Genomic DNA, 22,701 nt, shown 5'->3' on the forward strand with positions numbered 1-22,701 from the left:
TCCTAATCTGTCGCCCTGAAACAATCGGCTCACGCTCCCTCGCTGCGGCCTTTCACCCCTGAACCCCCGCCCATCTGACCCCAGCCTCATGCCCCCTTCCAGTTCCCAGGGACTCACTGATGCGGCAGTCCGGTCCAGCGAATCCTGGAGCACACTCGCAGCGAAACCAGTTCACACCATCCACGCAGATGCCACCGTTGTAGCTACAAAGGAGACAGACCCAAACAAGTCAATCAAAAGTGGATTTAACCTTGAAACAAATATTCAGTTTTTGATGTTAACAAAAGCTCTCTGAATTTTTTTTGTACTTGGTAAGTAAATATTCTAATTTGACCCATATAACCCCGCCCACACACACAAAAGTGATAAGAAAATGTACACATAGGTGGAAAATGGGTGAACGGGTAGATATGTGTAGCTTAGTAGTCCTGATTTATCCCACGCTCTGCTCTGTGAGTCTGCAGAGCCTCTGAGGCGCAGCAGGATGAAGCTGATCCCAGATCAATGTCCAGGCTTCATATGTAAATCTGCCCAGGCCACATACCGAGCCCCCCAAACACCCCTCAACACCTTCACTCCTTACAATGTTTCCCAGGTCGAGGTCGGTGAATGGTCAGAGGGGTGACACTTCACACTCTCCTGCACTTCTCCCCCTCCTCATCCACCGCCTTCTCCAAAAAACCAAAACCACCACTAATCCACCTATCAGTCATTGAAGGGGAGGGCAAGGGGGAGGGAAGGCTTTTGTCCAGGGTAGCCTCTCTGATGTAGAGAATCCCAAGATCTCAACATGTTTGTGTACTCCTCATTTTTTCAATAAATTGCAAAAAACAAAAAAATAATAAAATGTGTTGTTTTGTGTAGCCAACCAACCAACAACCTCAAACTCATTAACAAAAACACATCACATACAGATTTCCTTAGATACTGATATATTGTAGCACCAATACATTTTTGAAAATCATTAGAGGGCAAAATATTTCCATATCTTACCAGGGATGAGGATTGCAGTCATCAACATCTGCAAGAGGAAAGACATAATTAACTTTAAAACTTGAAACCTGTCATAATCCATATCATCCATAATCCATAGGTGAGAATGAGTGAGTTGTATAAATGTATAACAAGCATATGTAACTGATTTTATCCTGATGCTATAACAGTATATAGATATACGTTTTTTTTAAACACACAGTATCTGCATGTATCATGGTTAGTAAGAGAAAACTTTGCATACTCTGTGAACATGTGGGTCCTTCCCAGCCGTCTTTGCATATACAAGTGTAGGCGTCTCCCCCTCCGACACATGTCCCTCCATTTTCGCAAGGACCTGAATCACAGGTGCTGTTCTTGGCTAAAAAAACAAATAAAACACAGTAAAAAAAATTTATATAAATCATTAATGTAACTCTGTGTTTTTGCAGTGAAACAAAAGTGAGGCTGGTGTCTGACCTGTGTTGCAGGTGCTGCCACCCCAGCCTGAGTGACAGCTGCACAGGAAGGAGTCTCCGTGGTCATAACACGTTCCCCCGTTACTGCAGGTAGTGGAGTCACACTGGCTCTCGCCTACACCGAGATGGCATGGGGAAAAGATTTTAAGCTTTTGACGCAATGTAAAGTGTCTATTTAATGAGTTGGCTCACATGTTGAACTTACGTGAGTGGCAGGTCTTTCCTTTCCAGTTGTCTACACAGTTGCAGTAGAAGTCATTAAGCAGATCGACACATTGGCCTCCATTCTGACAGGGGTTCCTGCTGCACTCGTTTACGTCTGAAAAAGAGTCAGACAGCAACTCAGTGCACTCGTTTTAGCTACTGATTACCATCCTAACGTATCCGTTTGATAATAGTTTGGTTCAACTCTTCAGCAAAAACTCAAGCTTCTCTAGTCCCAGGCATAGTCTTGGCAGAGATTATAGTATTTTGCACTCAAAACTGTCAATGTTTATTTCACCAATAAATTACTTCTGTCTAAACCCTTTTCCTTTCAAATATAATATAGACTGTCATCTGCAAATGTGCGCACTGTCTGTAAGCACATAGCCACAAAATAGATTTTGAGTCTGTCAGCTGGCTTGATTGTTACATTTTACACCTGTATTTATCTCAAATCTTCTAGTCCTCCGCGAGATCCTCAAACTGCTCGTCATTCCTCTTGTGTCTCCCATGGCTGTGACTCATAATCTGCATGACTCAGCCAGGCTCTCCTTTACAGCTTGTACTGTTGAGCTACTGATCACACCGACACTGAGAAAAATCCACTCCTCTGCCACACACCTACACACACTCACCAACATCACAGAGGCTGCCCTCCCAGCCGTCTGGGCAGAAACACTTAAAGGAGTTGATCTCATCGATGCAAGTGCCTCCGTTCTTGCACGGAGATGATGCACAGTCATTAATGTCTGCAGGCAAAGAGAGAAGAGTCCTTTTAATACCCCGTTAATTTTCAAGCAAAGATCAAAACTGTTGATTTGTGTCTTTTACATTTTGTTTATTGAGATTCTTTCTTCCTTCTGCTGTAGACCAAACTAAGTAGACCAAACTAAGACAGTCATGATTACTGAAGTGAGAGTTTGAATTACCGTAAGAATTATGTGGTTCCCAGTGATGGTAACTGATGATAAATATAGTCAGTGTGTGTGTGTGTGGGGGGGGAGGGCAGCTAATAATGACTCACTCTCATGGCAGTAGGTGCCAGTGAATCCCGGATCACAGGAGCAGCTGAAGTTCCCAGCCGGCAGGCTGATGCAGCGGCCACGCGGTCCACACACATTGGATGAGATGTTCCACACCCTCTTTTTAGTGTCGTTAGTTGTGACGGCAACAGTGCAACTATCAATCACTTGGGGTAACGAAATGAAAAAGAGATGATCAGCAAGGGGAGAGCCTTGGAATTATTTGTCACAATTTTCTGATGAGTACATTTTTTAAAAATGTGAAGATGCTGGGTTACCTTCACATTGGTTGGTCTTGCAGTGGTCTTTGAGCTCTGAACAGGTTTTGCCCTCATAGTCATCCGGACAGCTGCAGTAGAAGTCACCGGTCAGGCTGTGGCACTGAGCCTTGTTCTGACACGGGTTTGGGCTACAGGGGTTGTTCTGCAACTTCAGGAAGAAAAACAGAAAATGCATTTGTGAAATAGAACTACAGCAAAAACATCAAACTGTCTCCTGCATATTATATAAGTTGGATTTAGTCCTTACCTCACACGTTGTTCCAGTGAAGCCCTGTGGGCATTCACACATGAAGCCGTGCAGCAGGGTGTGGCAGCGCCCGCCGTTCTTACATGGACTGCTACTGCACCAGTTCCTCTGAACCTCGCAGTGCCGACCCCCAAAACCTGGCTGGCAGACACACTGGTAGCCTCTAGCCAACTCCTGGTATAAAGATAAGAAGTCATCAAAGTGTCTGCTGACACATTTTATTTATAGAGGATAATTAAACTGTCACTTTTATCCAGATGTTAAAACTTTCACCATGACAACTGCTGTGACATTTGGAAAGGGTAAGTTTCACATCACAAATAGTGACTGATTTCAGTTTATAAGGAAAAAACTGTAGTTCAGTAAGAAACAGCCCAACACCTTCTTTAGCTAATACATGTAAAACTAACCAGCAGGCTGATGCAGATTACTTGACTAACTTGATCAATGCCATACATGGCATTTTCTTTCATTCTTGATTTATCTGAAACAGGCTTCTTAGGCCAAACCCAAGTCCATATTTGAGGTTTTGTTGTTTATTTGTGTAACAAAACACAAAAACTCATTCAGTCATTGAACGTTGATAACCTTTCAAAGTTATAATAGCCTTAAGCTTATTCTTTTATGTTTTGACAGGTACTTGGATGATTGACAATAAGCATGTTACTTCTCCGTTACTGTCATCACATCAAAAATAAAATCAATAAAGACCTCATTATGTTTGAACTAAAAAGTCTCACCTTGCAGGTCCCACCGTTCTGACACTGTCCATGACAGCTGTTCATATCTGTTGAATAATCAATCACAAGAAAAATGTCAGATCTGAAACCGACTTTGACAAAATGGGCAGAACAGTGTTCAGTGACTTAACGTGCAGCTGCTACAGGAAAGTGGTCGATGAAACCAAAGCAAAGTTTTCCATGCCTGGAAGAATTGCAGATTCAGAGGTGCAGATGAGCTGTGAGAATGTGCAACGAAATTTAACTTGCAGAGGGAAAAAAGCTAACCCTAAAGAGTTTAAGCAATTTAAGAAAAGTTTGATAGTTTGGGAAAACATTGTAGTTTTAGAAGAGTGAGCCAGTGTGTAGCAGGTACACAGCCATAAGGGAGGTATATAAGAGATAGAATACAGCTTCCTTGGCCGGCATGCTTCTCTTCCACCGCCATCTGCAAATCTCTGGATTTCTCAGTAGATGTTTTTCTTTTTTATTTTTGTGCTTTCTAAGAAGATAAACTCTTCTTGACTTTTATGTGTGCAATGTAAAATATACATATGAATTATTAAGGACTATACTGGACAGCAACTCATTTTGTTGCTAGCACAGCACAGCTGTGTCACCAAAGCATAATGAAATTCTAGTCAAAATGTTTTGGTCACAAATTATGAACATGTACTTTCTACTGTTAGAAAAAGTAATATTTTAAGGTGAAGTTTTGATTGTTTGGCCAATATTTTTTAAATTTACTACTGAGCTTAGAGATTGGACTGTTGACCAAAATTAAAGCTCAAAGATAAATGTATTCTTTAATATATCCTTAATAAACTTGATTAATTTAATCAATTTGCCAAAGAAAAAAATTTGGTGGAATTTTTTTTGCTAAAAATACGCAAAAACAGGTTAAAACTCTCACTAGCTAATTGGTAACTATCATGCTTTTAAAGCCCCGTGTGACTTTTTTCTGCATATTTTTTTTTCTTTATTTCGGGAAAAGAAATAACTGCAGTAAATACTATGTTCAGATATAAAAAGATGTTACCTATTATATCAGAATTTACTAGAATTTTGCTAGCAATTTTGATATCGATAGATATTAATAGCATTATTGCTATGCTGTCAGTGCTTCTAGAAAGCATCTAGAAAGACAATTTTTCTTGAAAAATTGGTTATTATTTTTGAAATAGGAATTACATGATGTAGATTTTCATGAGAAACCGTCTATCAGAACAAACACTGATTTACTGCTACAGTGGAAAAGAAGCTGGCTGGACAGAGGCCCCTGTTTCACCTCCGTTTTCTACAGGTAGCTGGAAAGAGGCTAAAGACTAATGATCTGCTGGACTGATACTAACTGATGTCACAGTTCTGGCCCACCCATCCATGAAAGCAGGCACAGTGATATCCACCAATCAAGTTTTTGCAAGCGTAAGCATTGAGGCACGGCTTCCCCGCGCACTCATTTACATCTGAAAAATGGAGATGAGAGACACAGAGAAAATGAATTAAAGCCAAGAACCTGCTCAGAAAGCCCGTCACCAAGCACAGCCTCCCGTCACACAGCCCACTGAAATGAAGGCCAAAGATCGAAGGTCTTTCCCAAACTTCCCTTTTAGCAACAACTTATGTGAATTGTTTTTTTTTTTGTTTTTTTTTTCATTTCATTTATGGGCTATAAACGCAGACTTCAGGAACAAAAAATGCTCCATGGTAACTCAAAGTGCTGCGAATTATCCTGCAATATTTGACTCATGGTAACTCTTTCCAACACCTTGATTTATGGTTGTCATCCGCACTGGGCATATGCTGTTTGTAGACCTGTTTGGAGCTGTCTCCGAAACCAATTTTGGTGCTTTGATGGTTATTGGAAACACTTCAGTAGCGCCCTACCACAGCGTAAGTTTAATTTAATTCCTGTATTGCTCACAGCTTTCTGCACTTATTATATATATATATGACACATCGAGTTACTTTTTGCACAGTGTGCAGTCATTTGCACAACCCACTCATTTTTGTCATCTGTTGTCTTGTGTCTGTATCGTTCTATTCTGTCTGGTGTTGCACTGTCTTTGTTTTGTGTTTTTGCCATTTTTGCACACTTGCACTTTATGGAGTCCTGTGTTGATTGTCTGTTATATGTCATATGTAGCACTATGGTCTTGGAGGAACATGGTCTCGTTTCACTGTGAACTGTACCACCGCACATAGTTGGAATCACAATAAAGCCACTTGATTTATTTAAATAAATGAACACTGAAATAAATGTAATGTGTACTAGGTAATATTTAATCAGACCACTTTAAATGATCCCAAATGCTCTGGGTTGTTTTCAAACATGAAATTGCCAGCACATTTACAGCGTAAAGTTCATGTCTGGATGGGTGTTTACTTTTCCACTGGTTTCCATTGCCTCCCCCTACTCCTGCCATTTTGTCCTCATCCCCACCCCTAGGGGTTAATGTCTCTCTTTTGCATTCCCTGAGGGCCAACCTGCAGCATTCCAAGTGGTCAGTTTCAGAGGCAGCGCTCGCCGCTCCCACCGTGCCGCCTTGCCCACTATAAACCAACACACAGTGCATTAATACTACTCCCAGGAGGTAAGCGGCACCTGTTAGCCTGCTGAAACTAAACACCCCAAACCCCTTCCCAAAACCCGAGCCTCCCCCCGATCTAAAGCACCCGTTCACTTCATCTCCCTCTCCCACAGGTACCACCCTGCTCCCTGAAAGGGGAAGCACTCTGAGAATAACAGGACTCGTAACACAAGCCGCTGGATTTCGGTTGCTCCCTGTGTATGTTTACAGGTTATAAAGTGTTTCCTGGCTGAAGCCGGAGGGTGTGAGGGCTCCGCTATGCTGGGGCGTTGCCTCACCGTAGCGTATATACTCCACTGTTACGGCCAGTCTGGAGCCAAAGATAACCCCCCAGTGGAGTAGATTTGGTCCCAAGGATAGCAGTTGCCAGGCGGGGGGTTATTTTTAGCTTTACTCAAGTCACCTGGCTCAAATTGCAGACGATGCTCGGAGAGCGTCTCCGCTGGGCATGCGCATGCACAGACAGACACACGCATGAAATTAGTGGGCCTCTTGCAGTTATACTGCTGGTTAAACGATGTGGCAGGATAAACAAACAACTAGATATGCTGTAACTCTGCGCGCAAGTGTGGATGCATGGAATTCACCATAGGTGCCACACACATTGGCATCACCACATATCATCTAGCATGCAGTGGTTTTTCAAATTAGGATTTTAAAATTAAAATTATATAATATTATGAAGCTTCTACCTGAAAGACACCTAATTTAATTTGAAAAACACATCAATTTATGATGTTGAGCAGTCATAAAAAAAAAAGAGCTGCTCAAATGAGTGTATGATTCTCTTTGTTTAGACCACATCATTCATTAGATGGAGACAGACAGACATACCTATCTGGCAGGTCTTGCCTGTCCACTGTGGAGGACAGAGGCATTCGAAGCCATTCTCCATGTCGATGCATGTCCCACCCTGAGCACAGGGGCTGGAGGCACATTCATCAGTGTCTGAAATATAAGACGTATGTTAAAGCTACTATCACAGCCACAGTACTTTAGTGTGGTACAGAAAACTATAGTTATATGCATCCATCTAAGTAATATTTGCCATACCTGGGAAATACCTAGACAGTTTAGCACCTCTCACCTTTAGCACAGGTTGGCCCAGTCCAGCCAGCAGGACAGTGACACTCAAACCCCGTAGGGACTTCGTGGCACGTCCCTCCGTTGGCACAAGGGTTAGACACACAGGCATGCTCCGCTAAAAAAAAAGTCAAATGTCTAATTAGATTTTTATGTTTCTTTGGAGCTTTGTCCCAAATGTACTGTGGCCCAAAGCAAAGGTCTTTGAACCTAAATTTTTGGTGCATTGTATTTAGACACTGACCGATTTCGCAGTTCTTGCCAGAGTAGCCATCCGGACAGGCGCAGTGGTATTCGTCTGGTTCCGTGTTCATACACGTTCCTCCATTCTTACAGGGCCGGTTGGTCCCACAGTAGTTCAGATCTGCACAGAGACAGAACAGTAAAGTGTGTGTGTGAAGTGATATTTCTGGGAGAAGCTATCTGATAGATAACTAGCAGCAAAATTGTTACGTACGAAAGCCTCCCTGACCAAAAAATAATAATTAAATACTTTGAGGTGTCATTATTCTGCATCTCTGTGCTCTTTAACTTCCAAAACACATCAGCCACCATCACTTTTTTCCTACAAAATGATGAATTTATTCCATTTCTATCTCACTACCCTGCATCCTGAACAGTCTCACCATGAGGCCAAGATGAATCCAACAACAAAGGATCACAGTCCTACAGGAGCAACAGGTTTTCTTTATTTCCAAGACGTTGGACAACTGAAATGGCACCTATTATGTCTGCTCACATTGTTGTCACAGTTATATTTTCTTTGATCACTACAACCCAAAGACATTTTTTATTTACTGACTAATTTTTAAGATCACAGCTTAAATAAGCCTCGAGCATCTATTTAAGCAGTTGCTCCCTCTGCAAGCCACTTGTCAACCCACCTCCAACCCAGCTCCTCCATTTCACGCTATTCATGTTGTTTCTGACTTAATTAATTCCATTCAGGTTATATGCTGCTGCCCTCCCCATAAAACAGAGGTATACTGCCACATGTCAATTAGCGCACACAGAATAAGAATCCTGTGTTGAGTAACATGGTCACGTCAGAGCTAGCGTCTGTAATAAATAACCGTAAGGATTGTTTGTCTTGGAAATTCTGGCTATGTTAAAGATGGATATCTTAGATCTTAGAAAACATATTTAACTTCTGACCTTTATCACATAGCAGGCCTCCCCAGTTCTTCTCACAGTTGCACTGCCAGGGCTGCTTGCAGGTACCATGAACACAGCCTGGGTATGGCAAGCACTCCTCACACAACGGACCCTGCCAGCCGTAGTTACACCTGCAACACAGAGAAAAGAAATGTCCTTATTTTTATTACCAAATACTTTTGCTGTTGATACAGACAGCACACCTGGGCGGCTGTTTTTGCCTCCTCGCTTCTTTCTTTTCCTCAATCAGGAGCAATATAAACCCGAAAACTGGGTACAGACAGTTAAGCTCCTGAGGACTGAAATACTTGTGCCATTACTAATAAATAAAAAGCACACAGAGAAGAGGGAGTACAGTGGGTGAGTGTATTTATTAGCAAAATAAGTGCCTCTTATTTCACACGCACAATAAGAATGTGTTCTTAATAGCACAACCAGCTCGAGGGAGCATCAGGCACACAGACACGCTTAAAAATGCGAGGGGAAAGGGTGGGGGGTGGGAGGATTTAGCCTTGAGAAAGAGTGATAGTTACGTATTGATAACAATAAAGTCATTTAATACTTCTACGATGTCGGGAAACACAGAGGAGCACTTGATGTCATGCCATCGTGCCAGTGGGACATGGCTGGTGAACACGAGGGATCCTGCCAGGTGCCAAAAAAAGGGCAATTTATGGAGTTCAGAGAGGGAAGAATTCTGCATACATGAAGGGTCAGCAAGTACAAACATCACTGTACTTGACTCAGCCACACATTACCACTGTGACACTGCAGCTGAACGCCACAACAGAACAAAGCATCTTCATCGAGGTGAGTGACATGTTTGCTGCCACTCCTAATCTTAGAACATGCAGAGCCAGGGGACATTCCTGAGTGTGTTGTGTGTGTGGGTCTGCAAATATCCCATCATGCTTACTTTCATGTGCACATTCATTCACATTTCCTACAAAGTTTCAGGTCAATTATTTAAAACTAGCTTATGTCTTACTGCTGTAGCACTTATATATGAAATGTGACTTCACTGCTAATATAAAAGTCCAAAAGTCACGCGAAACAAGTGACATATAATGTCTCATCAGAAGTCTTCAAATTGTTCATTTTGCCCACATATTTGTCCAAAACTCCCAAGTATTAAGTATTAGCAAAAAAACTGCACTTTTATTAGAGTTAAAGCCTTCCTTGGTGTATAATACTACTTATATCATCAGAGGCAATACTGTAATCTACAAAATACTGTCGATAAAGGAGAAAAGTGACCTTCTAAGAGCCCGCCCATTTTGTTTGTTTTGTGCATTTCTTCACACAGACGTCATGCATGCCGTGTCTCCTCTCTGCCCTCTTCCTGTGCCGTGAGCGTGGCTTGAGGGCAAACTTGGAACGGGTGTTTTTTTTTTTTTTTGTGGAACGAGGCTTAGTCGTCTCGAAGCAGAGGCCGGCACAGGGTTAGCTAATCTGTTGGTATATGGTAGCGCTCTGTTATTCCAAGGCCAGCGGTAACCTTGCCCCACCTGTCCTGTCATTTCTCCGTTGGGGCTATTTTGGGGCCCGCAAAACCCACCTCCCCACCCAACCAGCCCTCCTCTCCTTCGACTCTCACGAACACTTCAAAATGGAAGCTGACCAAAAGACCAAAAGGCAGCGAAATGGGTCTCTGTAGCCTGCTGTGATGTGCTGTAATACTCTGGGTCAATGACAGATGGGACAGCACTCAAAAATAAATGTGACTGGGTCCTGGCGTCCAGGAAAACTATCAGAAACCAAAAGAATAAAGCCTATTTGACCCAGGATCACATTTATTATGGTAGCTAATTTCAAATTTTGCTCTAACGGTCTTTAAACTCAATTCATGCAAAACGCTAACAACATATTTTCTGTAGCTGGTGACCTTTCCTATTAAATGAGCTTGGAATTCCTGTATGGGGTATCAGGCAAACAGAGTCACACTTAAAACAAAGAAAGAAATGGAACAGTGACCAAGTTCTGATTACATCAAAACATGCACAGACAGTTTGGTCTCATGCACAACTTGCAAGTTGAAATGTTTTTAACTGTATGCATGAGTGCAATTTTCATCTGATTTCGCTCTGTATTTGCAATTCACTTATGCATATGTGTGTGTTTGTGTGTCTGGGAGACAGTGCTATGTATTGTTTACTACTGTATGCAGTGTTGTCCGGCTCTGCGGTTGGCAGTAGTGCCCTGCACACTGTCAGCGGTGGCAGAGCGGACAGCCTGTCTGGCTGCAGTGTGGGAGAGCAGGGAAATGGTTTCGGGCAGCCACAGGCCAAGGGTGGCATTACCCACAAGCACCGTCACTGGGCTGCTGCTGTCCCATCAATGGAGGGGGCCGTGGGGGCCAAGCCAGGGCCTAAAATATCCCTCCTTTACCACAAAACCCCACGCCCCGCCGCTGCCCCTCAGACAAACCACACCCTGAAGACGGGACGGTGGGCCGAGGTAGAGGGGGCTGTGTGTGTGTGAGTGTCTGTGTGTGGGACCGCTGAATTATTTACAGGCAAGTCTCGCGCCCAAATCCAGCAGACGGACTTAGCCTGCTGTTGCCTAGCTACATGTTTAGTAGTGTCACATGAGGGAGCGTAGGTTGTGAATGCGCTGTGTGTAAGAAACAAGATACCAAACACACATTTTTAGTTTCCTTCTGCCAGGCTGAGATGCTTTTTTTTCCCCCCTGTTTCTTTCTCTTTTCTCGTCCCTCCAAATCACATTCGCTCTAACTTGTTCGGTATGCGTTCGCCCTGACACGGTTTTCTATTTGAATCATATTAATACAAGCCCGTTTGTTTTGCGAGATCGCATTACGTGTGATTTTTATGGAGCTTTCAATCAATTTGCACCTGACACCACAGGCTGAGCCACACTGTAACGTTTGACAGGCACATATTTGCGGCTTAGGTGGCTGTCTTCTGAATAAACGGATCCTCCGTGTACGTTATTAGATTTACGTGTTTTGTAAACGGTGAAATTAGATTTTTAATTAAAGGGCCTGTATCATCCACAATTTTTATTGCATCAAAATAAAGTGGAAGTGGCTGGATCCATTTAAGACTTTTCCACTGACTCCATTGAAAGGGGGCTAATTATGTTTTACCTCAAGTAATGAAGGCAGTGTATACGCAAGTGATCCCCATGAGCCAAAAGGTCATGAGAAGACTTCAGACTGCTCTAAACGTGAAGTTTTATACAGTTTTTTTTCTCTTGGACCTGTATGATGTCAAAGACAGGGGATATCCTTAGTAGGTTAGTCTCACAGGAGCCCCACTCACCTGCTATTATCCAGTAAGAAAGTTTGCTTAAAGAGAAGGCATAGTTAGCTAAAATACCTTGTTTTTTACCTTGTCTTGAAGGTGGATTAACTTAAATTAAAGATCGATTAAGGCTAAAGTACGAAGTTGGTGTGATAGACAAGGGACTGTTTGTTTTTCTTCCGAATAAATTGTGACATAGATCAGCATTTCAACCTTAACATTAATATATAATACAAATAAATCCTTCTAATGCAGTTCATTTCATAATTTATTTCATATCAGTTTTTCTGTGCTCAAGAGTGTTACGTTTATTGTCAGGTGTGTCTGTTTTAGTTTTATTCTCACACAGTTAGGCTTAGAGTTTTGTTATGTGTTCGTATTAATGTGAACTATCCCCCAACTCTCTCTTTCTCTTTTGCTTCTTCTCTTTCTCAGCGCTGCGCGTATGTGTGCTCCTGACGGCGACGAAGCTCCAAATCACATGTTGAGGCACATTCCAGGGTGTTGCTTTCTCTTGCAATCCTCTGGCCATTTTCAATGAGAAATGTCAGCCTCATCAAACCTAATCAAACCTGCCACAGTGTAAAACCCTAGCCTCCCTCCCTCCCTTCTGTCAACGCTGCTCTCCTGATGTTTCCAAATACTTGGCACTATGTGTGTGTGTGTTTGTGTGTGTGTAGTTTGGCTTTTTAAAGCTTGTGTTCCACTCTGTCTAAATGTACAGTTCAGTTCCAAATGTAATCAAATCTAAATATCTCTCTGCTGCCATCTCTGCTGTTCACATAGCTGTAAACGCTTCATCAGCCTTTTTTAAATGCTTGTTGCTTTAAGCAACAACACTGTAGCTAGTGTAGAAGTACTGGTCTAATACTTTTCATGAACACACGGGAGCCATGAAATACAATTTTTTTGGAGCAGTAGCATCTCTGATTTGTTGTATTTGGTATCTCATAGAACGTTCACCCAATGAATTATCAAGGCTAAATTACTCAGGTAAAGTACAGCCAATCGCTAGCTGCCAATCGCTAGACAACAGTGTGTGTTCTCCAACTGGTTTAAAAATGTTTGGTAGTTGGAGAACATGAAATTGGTCACATATATATATACAACCTCCTTGTGATTGGTTTGGTCAGTAGCAGGTTGTCACGTAAACCGTACATGAAAAGCGGTCTCCTCAAGGTAAAAATTCAACCCACAACTTTTTTAACTTGTGGTCAGCCAAATCTTTTACTTTGAAGATGATCATTGTTCACTTCCTTTTTTTATGACATTGAGGTATGTAGACAAATCGACATCTTTCAAGAAACTGACGTGCGACTGCGTCTGTTAGTGACCAGCAATCTGCCCACAAGAACCACTCAGAGAATACATTTTTTTTCTCCTAGTGACTCAAGATTGTCAGGGGGTCGATGACATGTCTCTTAGCCTGTGTCAACCAAAGCATAATGAAGGTTATTTGTAGTGAGGTAAGTTCTCTTGGTTTTGACACGTAAAATGTCATTTAAGTAATTGGTATTTCTTATTTCATGTACTTTGTGTTGTTTGTATAAATGGACTTCATTACCTTATTATATATTTATATTCGAGGTACTCATAGACTATGTATTGACCTATAATTTGAGTTACCATTAGCAACCAGTGACATTGCCCTCAGTGCCCCGTGTCTTTATTCCCGCTTGCTGTCTGTAGCTTTGTGCGCGGAATCTACACTTCCTAACATAAGAGTGCCAGCCATAACAAGATCCAGGATAGGAAGAGGTGATGTGGGCTCCAGACACTGGAAGAGGGTGGTGGAGGGAAGGGACTGCGGGGAGGTACGGTGCCTCTCTGTTGCTGGAGAAGGATGAGGAAGGAAACATGGAAGAACCCCCCCCCCAAAAAAAACAAAACAAAAAAAACCCAGGCTGCTTTCTCTCTTTCTGTGTGCGGGCAAGAGCAGGCCAGCTTTAGAACAGGAAGCAGAACAATAGCTTCTGGATCAGAGTGGAGCTGGGGGATGGAGGTGGAGGAATGGGGGGCAATGCATCAGATTGGGATGGGGGAGTTAAGAGTGATGCGGGGTTAGGCTGCTTGGTATGTTATTAACAACCCCCTCACCCACTCACCACTCTGTTGTGTCAGGACTGTTATTCTCATTAAGTCCCTATGTGTTGGAGGTGGAGGTGGTGGTGGTGGTGATGGGGTTTCCATCCAAACAAGAACATATTTTCCATCACTTGACAACAATGCTGTAAGAGAAACAAAGAGGTGCATAAAAAAAAACTAGAGGTGACTTACTTGCATTCTCCTGGCACACTACAAATCCCGTGGATGGGGCTGCAGCCTTGTTTGCAGATGGCTTTTGAGAAGGAAAAGAGAAAACGACATGTATGGATTTGTCCAAAAATTGTGAAAAACTCTTGTATTTAAAAGCATAATAACGCTAACATAAAGCATTTGAATTCTTTTGAGCTTTCAGTCATTGAAATGTCCTTCCCTAGCCCTCCTTGCTCGTGAAAATGCAGAGAAACTTTGCTGTTGTGACAATAGATGGATGAACTGTCAAGAGAGCTGAAGGTGCCTTCAGCAATGGCAGGAATTTCCAGACATTCTTCACATTCTTGCAAAGTGACATTTGACACGAATTTCCGTGAACTTCTGAATTTCATCCAAAAAGAGCAATAAGGAAGGAAAAACTGAGGATCCACGTGATCACAGTAAGTTTGGATGAGGACTGTTTATTTGTACCTGGCTGCTTTTGGCTTTCCAAAAGTGATAAGTAATTAAAAAAAACATTTAAAAACAAAAAAACAAAATAACCAACAAGAAAAGTGGAAAAGGATGCCAATGAGAGCTTCTGAATGACAGTTTTGATTCATTTTGATTCATTGCACATAAACCAGTACTCCCCCATAAAAAGTGCTGCGATTTCACTATGAAATAGTGAGAAATAGATACATTATTAACTGGTTATGACACTGAAGATTTAAGGTTTAGATTGCATTATTTAGTTAATTATTAGTTAAGGATTAATTATTTTTATTTATTAACGCACCTTCTTATTAACATTATTACATGGTAGATTGTGTTGCTGTTTGCAGTTTGACTAATATATATTTTTCCTACCTTTGTTGCAGTCAGGCCCTGTCCAGCCCTCCATACATTCTTGGTTTCCAGTTTGGTCGCACACATAATGGCCGAAGTAGTCATTGCGTGGACGGCATACTTTATTGCATTTGGTGCCATAGTAGTTTTCGTCACAGCGCACACGGATGGTGTAGCCAATACTAGCAATCAAAGTTTTATATTCCATCGGTTGTTTCTCCTCTCCAGGGTTAATCATTCCTCTGTGGATGCTGCGCACTATCAGTAGCTCATCATCTGGACAAAGCAAAAACAGATGATACAGAAACAGATGTTAAAAAAATGCTGTGACAAATTATGCTTGTTCTTTACTCAGTGGACAATTTTTCCTTTTAACTAAAAAAACCCTGCAGCTCATGGAAACAACGTCAGTCGATTTTCACAAGCTTATCTCTCCCAGCTTTTCAGGTCAATATAGCTGGTTGCCAACTGCATAGAAATGGAAGATTCACAAAACTGAATGATGAATTCTTGATGCCCCAGTGCAGAGCCCTGTGGTACTCCGTGACTAACTTTATTGTTGCTAAACTGACTAAAATCAAGTAGCGTCATTAGTGCTGTTTATATGTTAAAATGTGCACTAATTCCTTACAGATTATCTTTGCTACAGTCACAACTTGTACTGTGAAAAAATCCAAAGCCTGTCAACTGGTGATGCAGTTCAAATTTTGCCTCAAATGGTATACGTGGACAGACTTCCTTTCGTAGTCTAGGAAAAGTTGAAGTAGTGATTCATTTTCACGTATACAGAAAAAGAACAAAAAATACAGAAATGCTCAAAAGATCTGATGTTTTGGGTCATTTAGAATGCAAAGTCTGAAAAACAAAACTTCTGAATGGCACTGCGTAGAACAGTGCTGATGCCAGTAATGAGATTTAACCGTACTGAACTTGCTGTTTTGATGAGACAATCCAAAAGGCTTTCAAGATTGCCTGTCGCTAATACACATCAGAGAGAAGGTGTAACCTCTGGTCAAGCTTCACTCTGTTCTATCAAGAATGTGGTAAAAGAAAAAAAAAAGTTGAGGAAAAAGAGTGAAAGAATCGGAAAATTAAGCAAGCACAAGCGAGGTCTGCAAGGGCTTGATAACCGAAATGCTTTTTCAGTTTTCCTGCTTGGTGAAATGCTTTTCAGGCCCCCTCCTCTCCTGCCACCCACTTTCAGGATATCCAGCTCGACTTCATCGGAGCCAGGCCGGAAATAATAAGAGACGGGGAACAGGCAAGGAAGGGCGACATAGGAAAGGCCCTTTAGCTCGTTCTCAAGGAACAGAAGCACCACGACCCAGCAGGCTTCTCTGCATTCTCTTGCTTTTAGAGAGTGACAAGGTGGAGATGGACTGGAAGACTCGTTTTTCTCTCCTGGGTCATAAGCTAAATGCTGACAATGCTGTTAATGATATGTTTCCATTATAACTTGGGTTGCCTTTAGTTTAGCAAAACTTTTCCTTCCAAAATGCAAATTATCTATGCAAAAAAAAAAAAAAGCCCCAGAGATAGGACTACACCTTAACGTTTGATTCAGATTTTCATTCAGTAAGTAAGCATTGAGTTTTCCTTTTTGGAATAGGGATGCGGTTGGCTTTTTTTTTTATACATGTTTCGAGATCTATATAGTCATCTAAGCTGTCTCAGCTCAAGTGTCAGACACTCTTTAAACTCACGCTCAGTTCACGTCATTGTTGCTAGCTTAGAATGTAACGTATTTTTTTTTAAGTTGTGATGAGTCATGGGTAGATCTGAGCTGAGAAACCCAGGAGACTGGCCATAGTCACATGAAATGTCAGTCGCAGGGTTAGTCCCACCCTGTCTATTTTAGCCTATATGTGACATTATTTACAAAAAGGAACATTGTGTTGCAATAAATAAGCTCTGAGACTAAAGACTGAGACCATAAACTCATCAGGGGAGTGTTTACTCAGGTCACACATCGAGTGAGCAGTGGGGTAATTTTCTCATAGTTTTAACTTACAATCAGAGGCAGCAAAGGTGACACCCCCTGCTGGCCTTTAAAAGTAATGCACATTTAAAGCATTCCCATACTGACTTTAGATTACAGCAGGAAGGCATGTCCACCTTTACATTACTGGATTTAGCCACTTTTCACACCCCTTTAGTCATGGCAGAAGAATGAGACTGTGAAGTTATTTTTTTTTAAATAACTTTTTAAAAAATATTTATGGTCAATCGTTATGGTAATATAATATCTTAAATATATTTGTGAATGACATTTACCCTACAATAGCACAACTTCCTAAGTTAGACAGTGTAGAAAAATGACTGAAAAGCTAAAAGACCTAGAATCCATTTTCACACTGTCCTGATTTACTGAGGCTCACTGTGAGTTAACACACTGCCACAGATTTCAGTCCCACACCCACCACCTGAAACACCCAGGCACTCACTCACTGCTGTTCATCTCCAGCAATTAGATATAAAAATATAGACCAATCATGAGCTCCCTCTGTAGTGGAGGAGACACACTAAGAGGGGCCGTTGTTACTAGGGAGAGCAGGCGAGGGAAGGCCATTTAAAAACCAGCTTATATAAACAACGAGGGGCTTCAGATCCGAGCAGCTGATCATGTCAAGAGCAGCACGATTGTCTTTGCTTTCAAAGAGAGGAATTAATTTTAAAAATGTAGAGTGATGGCTTTGTCCAACAGTTTCAGTTGTCAGGCAATGTGCGACACAGTTCATGGGACAGGAGAGCTTTAAGAGGGGCTGGGGGTCTTTGAACTTTGACCTCTTTCTCTACCTGACATTTAGCATTTTGCAGAAGCTGTTGTTACTGTTTTTTGTTTGAGTCTGCAAAATCTACACCTGTTTCCTCACAATTTCTCCAAACCAATTGTCTGAACAAGACACGGGGTTGTGACTACAGCTGAGCTGATAACAAAAATCAGAATCAGAAAAGTTCTGCAACATCTGTCCCAACTTTTCTTTCTTGCTTAAAGACACCAACAAACAGAACACCGAGAATGAATGCCGGCAGAGTGACGTGACTCTTACATTCTCCAGTGAAACCATGAGCTAACTGGTTGGCAAGGAGTTACTTTGCTTTGTGAACCATCTTCCTCCAGGTGTACCACCTAACTTTTACAGCCATTTGTCATCTCCCTACCTTCTTAAGGCAACTGTAATAAACCTGTTTTTTTCCCATAAATATTAATGGAGCAGTCCTCTCGTCGGAGGATTTGTTGTGACCTGCTTGGCACTACAGACAGATCTGAGTTAAATGGCAAATTAAAGGGCAAAAAATGCACTAAATCAACTCCTTTCTTTGATTGCCAAAACTTTATCATAAATTATTCGATGACAGTTAATAGTTTGGCACAACTCAACAAAAGACTCACTGATATTTCCCATCAGTGAAGAAGCAAATCATCCATTTTTGAAAGTTGAAATCATCACTATACGTGCAGAGGCCTCTGCAGGTTTCCATTACATCCAAGATTTAAAGGGGAACCTCAAAAAACCACCGTCATCTCCATTCCAGACGTGCAGCTGGCTGATATATTTTTAATACTTTTAGGACCAAAGCTGAGCTTATCTCTACAGAATGCTACCAGTGTTTTAGCATCATTCATACTACCTTCCTGAAACATAAACAACCTCTGCGAGGCCTTCTTTTTCCTGAGGCCTCTGCAACCTGCTGCCCAGGCCTGTTCATGCATACACTGAAACGCAGGGGAGGAAACTCCCCTCGTATGCTTTCAGAATATTTACCAGAAGTTCAGAGGAAAAATCGACACATCGAGACAGGTCACACTTTAATGTTGTTGTTTAAGTGCTGAGCTGGTGATAAAGTGTTAGATATTTTGAGAAAAGAGCAATACTTCTCTAATTACTCTGAATTAAACAAAGGTAAGCCATGTTAATTATCCCATGACAGTGAGTAATGACAGTGGACTTATCATCGAAGACTCTGTACGAAAGCAACCAGGGTTTGTGGTTTGAATTTGTATTTTTTCTGATCATCAGTCTAAAAATAATCAATTCATAATGATATAAATAGCAGAAAATAATAAAGTAATTGACTATGCTTGCTGTTTAATAAACTGTAAAATAAAAGTAAGAAAAAAATGTATAATAATAAAAGCTTTTATAAGATTTTAGACTATTTACAAAAATTCCACAGACCAAATCTGAAAAAGAACCAGTAGATTAATTAATAAAACCACTGTTTATTACACAATGGCCACTACAGACTGAAGTCTGGCCACCTCTCTGGCCAACCCGCACGACTAGGGCTGGCTGTGGCTCAGGAGGTTGTCCACTCATTGGAAGGGTGACCTCAGTTCCTGTACTTAAACTTAGCAGTTTGTTGAGGCTGGAAATGAAGAGGGACAGCCTAAATCATGCTCAGATTTCACCACCCCAGCAGATCCCTAACCATACTCCAAGGACGATGCAACTGCTTTACACATGAAAAAAAAAAATACAGTACAGAGTAAACAGGGTTTGGGTTGGAAGATATTCAAAGCATTCATTTCTGGGCTCCTGGGCAAAGCTCAACTTGATTGGGACATCCCTACGTAGATTCCTATTCTTGTGCACGCCTGGGCACATGAGAACTTTCTCCTTCTCTATAATTATGCTACACTATCAGTAATGTTTGCTCCACCTCCACCTGCTCCACTCTCACACACACACACAGCAGGATGCTGCAGGTTCGGGCCTGCTCTCTGACGTGCGTCGCGAAAATGTAGGAAATCCCAAAACGGAGGCAGAAAAGACAAGCGAAAGTAGGCAGATACACCGAGAAGTCAACACTTAATCCCCAAACAGCTTTGGAAATACACTTGTGGTGGCTTCTCATTATATCATTAAATATCTATTTTTAGTTTGTCCAGTTTGACCTATAATTAAACCCAAACTGTAAGCTTTCTCTCTTGACAGGACCCTCGACTGCTGACAGACTAACTGACAGATTCAGGACTGAAACCTGTGATCATGCAATGAGACTCAGACCAACTCTGCAAGACAAGACATGGCGGTCGACACATCGGCACCTCCTGAATGCCTGCCTGCCTGTCACTACCTTAGAATACACGCCTCCCCTCCTGGGATAAGTAAAGCACCCCCCTCCTGCCGCTGCACCATCACATCTAGCAAGCTAAAAAGTACTCGAATCACCGTCCACGCTGAGCCATAGCAGCCTGTCACAGTGATAACAAAGTGGCGTGCGGTAGCCAGACAGCTGCCAGGATGCTAATTAGGAGGTAGCGAAAAGTGGGGGTGGGGGTCTGCAATTAATGGCTTAACGAGGCAATGCTCTCACAGGCTTAATATAGAGGAGAGGCATAAACAGCCTGGGTGACCCCGAGAAGGGTAGAGTAACACAGTTTGTGTGTATGTGTGTGGTTGATCATAGCAGTCATCTTCATTTACATTAATGTGAAAAGGTCATTTTACCTTCAAAATTAGATGCAAACAAAGCCAAAGCTGTTTGGGGATCTTCACATTATGGACGAGCACCTCCTCTCTTTTAAAGCTATGCATCCATATCCATATGCTAGTATTGCATCCCATTAAGTTTACATCTTCTCTGGCCCGAGGTTTGCTCACTTTCTTCCTTTTCTGCGTTTATGTCTGATCTGCACTTACTGGCTCACCGACCTGCTAAGTGTTTACTGTCATTACTGTCTGCACGGCCATTCATGTCTCATCTGATGGCTGTGTGACCTGATTCGTCTTGAGCTTTTTTTCCTCCCCACTATCACTAAGTGTTTGTTTGTCTGGTTAACATTGTAAACTCTTGGCTTTACTATGGGAAAACCTATAAATGCTTCCATCATGAGTTAACATAAAGTTATTGTATTGAGTAAGGAGCTGTTCCTGTGGCATAAAAACATAAAGTATGTAGCTAACAAAATGCAGTCTGGATACGGGCATAAGGCTGACAACACCCAGAAAATAGGGAAAGGAGTGATGTTACTCAGGCCTCCCTTCAGCTACACTCCTGATCTCATATAAATAAAATTGGACTGAGTTGAATTTCAGCTAAATGGTTCACTCAAGGAGTTTTCTCCTCACTGCGTCTGTTCCTGCACGCGTGCAACAAAAATGAAGCTAAAGCCACTGAATCAAGGGTTCTCAAGATTTAATAATGAACTTCAAATTTAGAGTGACACATCATCTTTAATTGTTCTAATGCATCTGTTTGTGTGATGGTGGTTTATGTTAGGAACAGCCATTTTTTTGTAAGGTTTATAAGCATTTTATTGCATTTTTTCTTTATTCCTTGACACCAGCTGTGAATATTAAGAAGATTTTTATAGCTCGAACAAGAAGCTGAAAAATGAGTAAGAAAAGCTCCCTTGTGGATGGATGAAATGTACAGCAGCGAATTCTTTCCTTGTTGCAGAAAATGCTCCCCAGAGCCGTCATCGGCCCACATGCCACACCTTGAGAACCCTGGCGCTAAATGAGCCGGGTCCTGAATCAACTCCGCAAAAATAAAGCCAACAACGCTAACGAAGCGTTGTCTCCTAACGTAGATTGCATCCTTCAATTAACCTTTCTTCCTCACTATGGTGCTGGAAAACAAAGCCAAACAGAACTAAGACCAGAAGAGCGTGTGTAAACAGGATACAGCTGTGCACCAAAGAAATCTGGTGCTGGCAGGCAGGCCGGTTAGAAGCTTCACAAGTAGATTTGATCTTTCCAGTTCACACTGTCTGTGCTGATGTCTTGACAATGTTGAGTGGGTTTATCATAAATGAACTGTGCATTTATGCATTTATGCCCCTTGAACCATCCAAACAAAAAGAAGTCAGCTGATAATAATTTTAGAGGATCCATTTATTTTCTTGATTATTTAAAATTTAAAAAAGTCTAAATCCATTGCTTTCTTAGCAGGTGAGGATCAGTGTCACTCTCTCATCATTGCTAAGATAGATGGAAACGATGGAAAGAACACTGAAAGGTGGACCTTACCATTGCTGTGTGTGCCGTTGTCCCTGTCCCACGCCTCCACTATCACAGTGAACGCTCGCTGAAACACAGAGAGGAGGAGAGACAGAGGTCATCACGGGGTGCACTAATACGGAAACATCACAATCAACTTTTCTGCTCAAACTCGTGCCCAGTTCCTGATGTAGACATGGCACACGACAGTGAGTTTACACAGAAACCCAGATACGAACAGACACGGAAGACTGCTTTCAGAAACTGGCACACACACACATATTTGGCACAGAAGGTGAGAAGCGGTGGGAAAATTTGTTTTGTTCCCACACTGCTGTCACTGATTAGCTTCCATGTAACCAGGGCTAGTTAAAAAGGGCAGCAACCTGATCATTCAAAAAAGAAAGCATTCACCTGGAAATTAGCAACATACAGTTTCCATATGATCATTTCAAGTTCAGTCAGATAGACATTCTCCTAATTACATTCTTTATATTTTTCTCTCTTTTTTTCCGGATTCTCTGGAAGGTCAGCACCCCCAGAGCTGGCAGGTTTTTGATGACTTGCCAAAAGGCGGTTAAATGGACTATATTGATCTCCAATGGGGAAATATAATTTTCTTGCCTTCTCCACTGAAATCCCCCACAG

At 41.8% G+C, this 22,701-nt stretch overlaps 1 protein-coding gene across 2 annotated transcripts in view; it reads right to left on the reverse strand.

Annotated features, from left to right (window-relative positions):
• The window catches only part of LOC134645149 (protein jagged-2-like), a 50,178-nt gene that overhangs the window by 10,237 nt on the left and 17,240 nt on the right, over positions 1-22,701 (reverse strand). Inside the window, exons 3-20 of one of the 2 annotated variants that reach the window (XM_063498471.1) lie at positions 22,084-22,141; positions 15,125-15,379; positions 14,297-14,357; positions 8,754-8,884; positions 7,843-7,962; positions 7,603-7,716; positions 7,350-7,463; positions 5,277-5,390; positions 3,946-3,992; positions 3,206-3,379; positions 2,956-3,106; positions 2,680-2,844; positions 2,291-2,404; positions 1,657-1,770; positions 1,453-1,566; positions 1,238-1,354; positions 994-1,021; positions 118-203 (exon numbers count right to left, since the gene is read on the reverse strand). In XM_063498471.1, the coding sequence (XP_063354541.1) occupies positions 118-203; positions 994-1,021; positions 1,238-1,354; positions 1,453-1,566; positions 1,657-1,770; positions 2,291-2,404; positions 2,680-2,844; positions 2,956-3,106; positions 3,206-3,379; positions 3,946-3,992; positions 5,277-5,390; positions 7,350-7,463; positions 7,603-7,716; positions 7,843-7,962; positions 8,754-8,884; positions 14,297-14,357; positions 15,125-15,379; positions 22,084-22,141 (2,077 nt within the window). The remainder of the gene's footprint in view (positions 1-117; positions 204-993; positions 1,022-1,237; positions 1,355-1,452; positions 1,567-1,656; positions 1,771-2,290; positions 2,405-2,679; positions 2,845-2,955; positions 3,107-3,205; positions 3,380-3,945; positions 3,993-5,276; positions 5,391-7,349; positions 7,464-7,602; positions 7,717-7,842; positions 7,963-8,753; positions 8,885-14,296; positions 14,358-15,124; positions 15,380-22,083; positions 22,142-22,701) is intronic. The other variant, XM_063498472.1, reaches the window with a different exon arrangement.

The sequence above is a fragment of the Pelmatolapia mariae genome, linkage group LG16_19, assembly GCF_036321145.2.
Source record: "Pelmatolapia mariae isolate MD_Pm_ZW linkage group LG16_19, Pm_UMD_F_2, whole genome shotgun sequence".
NCBI lineage: Eukaryota > Metazoa > Chordata > Actinopteri > Cichliformes > Cichlidae > Pelmatolapia > Pelmatolapia mariae.